At 49.8% G+C, this 5,257-nt stretch overlaps 1 protein-coding gene across 1 annotated transcript; it reads left to right on the forward strand.

The window, feature by feature from the left end:
• Positions 1-1,103: 1,103 nt before the first annotated feature.
• On the forward strand, positions 1,104-2,943 carry LOC123069067 (protein WHAT'S THIS FACTOR 1 homolog, chloroplastic). Its single transcript, XM_044491806.1, has one exon. The coding sequence runs from the start codon at positions 1,123-1,125 to the stop codon at positions 2,656-2,658; it is 1,536 nt and encodes a 511-aa protein (XP_044347741.1). The 5' UTR covers positions 1,104-1,122; the 3' UTR covers positions 2,659-2,943.
• Positions 2,944-5,257: the final 2,314 nt, after the last annotated feature.

A 5,257-nucleotide genomic window follows, 5' to 3' on the forward strand; every position in this document is an offset into this window, starting at 1 on the left:
CCCCTCCCCACCCACAGCTATCCACCTGCCGCCACCGCCCCCAAATCTCTATTCATCGGCGCCTCCCTTTTGTAGCTCCTTTGCCCGCTGCTAGCACTGCCCATCCGCCTTGGCTCGTGGTGTTGGCGCACGCGACCGCCATGAAACAATGTTCCATGCGCTAATGCCTAATTCATATTCCCTCTGTTCCAAAATAGATGATCCAATTTTATATTAACTTTATACTAAAGTTATACAAAATTGAGTCATCTGTTTTGGAACGGAGGCTTAATAAACTAAATAGCATGTACGTTTCCTCTTTGATGTCTATCGAGGAAGAACATGTATTCTCATGTACCATTTGGTGATGTTCACAGAAGGTGGGTTTTGTGCTCTGGGAAGTAGATTCATGCTCCCTTTATTTTAGAAAAATATAAAGTTTAGTTGGGAAGTTTTTTATAAAAAATATGGCCCGCGGATATTCAGGTGAGCCATGAGATTGTAAAATTTTGTGGACAAATGCTTTCATTTGCGGCTTGGGTGAAAAAAAAACAAAAGTGGAGAGCTAGAATAGCAAATCTTCTTTTCAATAGTATTTGGTTTGTTATTTTTGCACAACTTGGAAAAAGAATGGGTTTTTTTCATGAAATTTGAAAAAAATGATTCATTAGCATTTAGTATTTTTTGGATATTAGTTTTCGAAAAGGGAGCATTTGCTCTGAGCACACTTGATGGTTTACCGATATTCGCACACTTCCTAAATTGTATTCTGAAGAAATTGTCTTCTTTTTATTTTTTTAAGAAATTATAAATGCTATTTTTTTTGGGAAATGAAGAAATGTTCATAGTAGGAATGGGAAGGAACAGCAGCATTTTCATTCAAATAACTTGGCTGGCTGCCTTCTGTATTTTCTACTTTTTTTTAACTTGAGCTGGCCTCCTGACTAGAGGAAGCGGATAGTGAACAGCCCATCAGCATAAGCCATATTCGGGCCCAACAAAGCCAGGCCGAGAGCCCAGCCCATGACCCCACCTCAAAAATATCGCCCATAACCCCCAAAAAATATCCACTCAGAACGGGAGGTTTATCCCCACCCTCTTCCTTCTCCCCACCGCCGCGGCGAGTTCATCCGAGCCGCAAAAATGGAGGCCAAGCTGCTGCTCCTCTCCTTCCCCTCCCCGCCGGCCGCCCCCCACCACCCGCCGCCCCCCAAATCCCTATTCCTCGGCGCCTCCCTCCCGCTCCACCCGCTGGCCGCCGCGCCGCCGCCGCCGCCGCTGCGCATCCGCCCCCGTCTGGCCGTCCTGGCGCAGGCGGCCGCCGTGAAGCGCCGCAAGGAGGTGCCTTTCGACAACGTGATCCAGCGGGACAAGAAGCTGAAGCTGGTCCTCAAGCTGCGCAACATCCTCGTGTCCCACCCGGACCGGGTCATGAGCCTGCGCGACCTCGGCCGCTTCCGCCGCGACCTGGGGCTCACCCGCAAGCGCCGCCTCATCGCGCTCCTCAAGCGCTTCCCGGGCGTCTTCGAGATCGTGGAGGAGGGCGTCTACTCGCTGCGGTTCCGCCTCACCCCCGCCGCCGAGCGCCTCTACCTCGACGAGCTCTACCTCCGCAACGAGTCCGAGGGCCTCGCCGTCGCCAAGCTCCGCAAGCTGCTCATGATGTCGCTCGACCGCCGCATCCTCATCGAGCGGATCGCGCACCTCAAGAACGACCTCGGCCTGCCCTCCAACTTCCACGACACCATCTGCCTCAGGTACCCGCAGTACTTCCGCGTCGTCAGGATGGACAGAGGGCCCGCGCTGGAGCTCACGGAATGGGACCCCGAGCTGGCCGTGTCCGCCGCCGAGATGGCAGAGGAGGAGAATCGGGCCAGGGAGGCCGAGGAGAGGAATTTGATAATTGACCGGCCGCTCAGGTTCAACCGTGTGAAGCTGCCCAAGGGGCTGAAGGTGTCGCGGGGAGAGGCGCGGAGGATCGAGAAATTCAGAGAAATGCCGTACATTTCGCCTTACGCCGACTTCTCGCACCTGCCGTCGGGGTCCCCTGAGAAGGAGAAGCATGCCTGTGGGGTGGTTCATGAGATTCTAAGCCTGACACTTGAGAAGCGCACGCTGGTTGACCATCTGACTCATTTCCGGGAGGAGTTCCGGTTCTCGCAGTCTCTGCGGGGAATGCTCATTCGCCACCCTGACATGTTCTATGTGTCACTCAAGGGAGATAGGGACTCCGTGTTCCTCCGTGAGGCGTACAAGAACTCGCAGCTGATCGAGAAGAGCCATCTGGTGTTGCTTAAGGAGAAGATGAGGGCTCTTGTTGCGGTTCCACGCTTCCCTCGGCGTGGTGGGCCTAGGACTGGTGAGGAGACAGAGGGACCCAATGGTGCTGCGCAAGGGTATAATGAAGGAAGCGACATGGAAGATGACGAAGACGATGATTTTTCAGACATGGAAGATTTGATTGGGGAACTTGGTGGCAAATCTGACAACAGCGGCTACCGCTGGGGTGATGGCTGGGTTGGCGAGAGTGATGGCTCGCCACCGGACTTTGGAGATGGTGATGACTCAAGTCCACAAGAAGTCGAGGCACCAAAAGCAAAGAGTAATGCAGCCAATGATGCCAACGACGACTCGTCTGTTCCTGTATTTCCTGACGGCAGACAACGGGAACGGTGGTAAACTGAGCTATTTAAAGATTTAGCTGATAGCAATCTTAATCTATATTGTTAGTTTTATCATCCTATCTGATGTCTTTTGATGTGCTCTGCTGGGTTGTTGGCTAGTGTTTATCACCGAGCACGTGAGTAGCTTACAGTATTATATTGTGAACAACCTGCATGATAACACTAAAACTGTCTTCAGTACAGTTCTGCGCCGAACATTCACAATAGACATATATGTAAAACTATATATGACATGAATGAAAGATAGTCATGGCTGCAAATGTACCTCTTGATTTGAAAATTTTGGGTGCGTGATTGATCATACCTTGTGATGTGTCGATCTGTTTTCAAGGGCTAAGTGTGAGCTGTCAAGAGTTCCCTCTTGTGAAAAATGGCTTTGTTGTTCATACTGTTAAAAGTGTCTACTTGGAATCTTTAATCTGTATTGTTAGTTTTTCATCTTATCTGATTGCAAGGCCCTCTGCCTTTTTATGTGCACAGCTGGCTAGCCTTACATATCACCGAGCACATCATTAGAATAACAATATCACATTTTGAACGACCTGCACGATAACACTAACACTGTCTTCAGTACAGTCCTCCAACAAATAATCACAAATAGACATATTTGTAAAACTATATTTCGCATGAATGAAAGATAGCCATGGCTGCAAATGTACCACTATTGAAATTTGGATGCATGACAGATCATACCTTGTGACATGTTGACACGTATGCAAGGACTATCAATTGTCAAAATACGATGTGTCGTATAACATCTTGTTAGCCATGCTGGGCTCCTGTTTTGAAAAATGGCTTTGTTGTTCATACTGTTAAAGGTGTCTACCTAGAATTTTTAGTCCGCATTGTTAATTTTTTCATCTTATGTGCTTGCAAAGCCCTGTCTTTTGATGTATCGCCGAGCGCATGAGTAGCAGATAGAGTCGTATTTTAACAATCAGCATGATCACACTAAAATTTTCTTCAGCACAGCACTCCCAAGATACAGTGTGTTAATATAAGCTCTTTGTCTGCCATTTAGGTAAACTGTTTGAAAAAGAGTTGTGTTCGCTTGTACAGTTAACAGAGTATCCTGAATGGTCTGCCTGGAAGGCCGGCAGAATGCACCTTGTAACCTCTGAACTTGTGCAGAATTATTCATGTGCTTTCATGCAGCTTCGTCCTGCCTTGTGCATAAATTCAGATGGAAGTTTGCTTGTGGTTTATAAGATAATATTTAACCTGCTAGAAATCTGGGCAAGTGCTACTGGGCATCAACTGAAGTTGATGTCAAAAACAACAGAGATGTAGAGCAGAAATTCAGGTGTCTGCAGCAGTGGAATGTCTACACTGAAATGCAAAATAAGATGGAAGTTTGCTCCGTAAGAAGTCACCAGGTCAGGACCTTGTGCATATATCGATCTCTTGCAGCCTAACTGTTGGGGATATTACTATCAGTTGAGACCCGCCCAGGAGAGGCCGGGTCAGCTTTAATGGCGGGTTACACAAGAAGCTCAGTAAACATTCAAGTTTGTAGTTTATTAAGTTTTATAGAAGGCCCAAAGGCCTGGGGCCGGCTTAAGGCCCGCTATTGTAAGTAAACCGCCATATGTAAGGAAATACTTGTACAAGAAGGCATGTAAAGAAAGTCACCGAGCCGGACACAATTATGAGCCGGCCGGGACTTTGTAAGCCACCTGGCGTCAACCCGTGTATATAAGGGGATGACTCGGTGGCGGTTTAGGGCAAGAAACAACCAAGTCGATAACCAAGCCGACGAGTTGAGTCTCTTGGAAGTCGAAACCTCAGCAATACCAATCCCAACTAGACGTAGGCTTTTACCTTTCATCGTAAGGGGCCGAACTAGTATAAAACTCTATCGTGTCCTTTGTCCCGATTAACCCCTTTAAGCTTCCTAGTGCGATGGCCCTACGACTAAGTCCTTGCTCTAGGACATCTGCCGTGTCAACTCCACGACAGTTGGCGCCCACCGTGGGGCCAGCGCACGGTGGATTTGAGTTCTTGAAGGGCAACTTCGAAGGGCTCAAGGGATACGCTGTGTGCCGGATGACCAAGAGTCGTCGCGGCAAGATGTACATCGATGACGAAGGCTGGGGCCCCGAGGCCGGCTCAATCGAGTACGGGTACCGGGTCCCCTTCGGCGGAATTCACGTCTTCATCGGCCGGATCAGCGAGTCAGGCCCTGAGCCGGATGTCCACACCGACCTCATCGAAACGGCTCAGCGCGTCGGGTCCGCCCGTGTTCAATCTGTCGTGAAGCATGCCTTCGTAGGCTGCATCCATGGCGGTGAATACTCCGAAGGATCGATGGAAGGCGGGGAGACGGCCATCTGCTCTGATACTGCATCATCAACAGGTGAGACGAACTCATTGTACCAACTACAAGACGGCATGCCCGGGGGCTGTTCCGATGGCAGCAGTATTCCGGACCCCCTTGAGCCGCCGAATTGGGCCGGAGTCTTTATGGCAAGGACACAGCCCGGGCAGAACTCCACCGCAGCGACAGCGGCGGCCACCAGGTCGGCAGCTGCCGGGTCAGGAGACCCCGCGCGCCCCCAGCTCAGGTTCTCATGGACCTCATGGATAAACTGACG

This window comes from Triticum aestivum, chromosome 1A (assembly GCF_018294505.1).
Source record: "Triticum aestivum cultivar Chinese Spring chromosome 1A, IWGSC CS RefSeq v2.1, whole genome shotgun sequence".
NCBI classification, from domain to species: Eukaryota; Viridiplantae; Streptophyta; class Magnoliopsida; order Poales; family Poaceae; genus Triticum; species Triticum aestivum.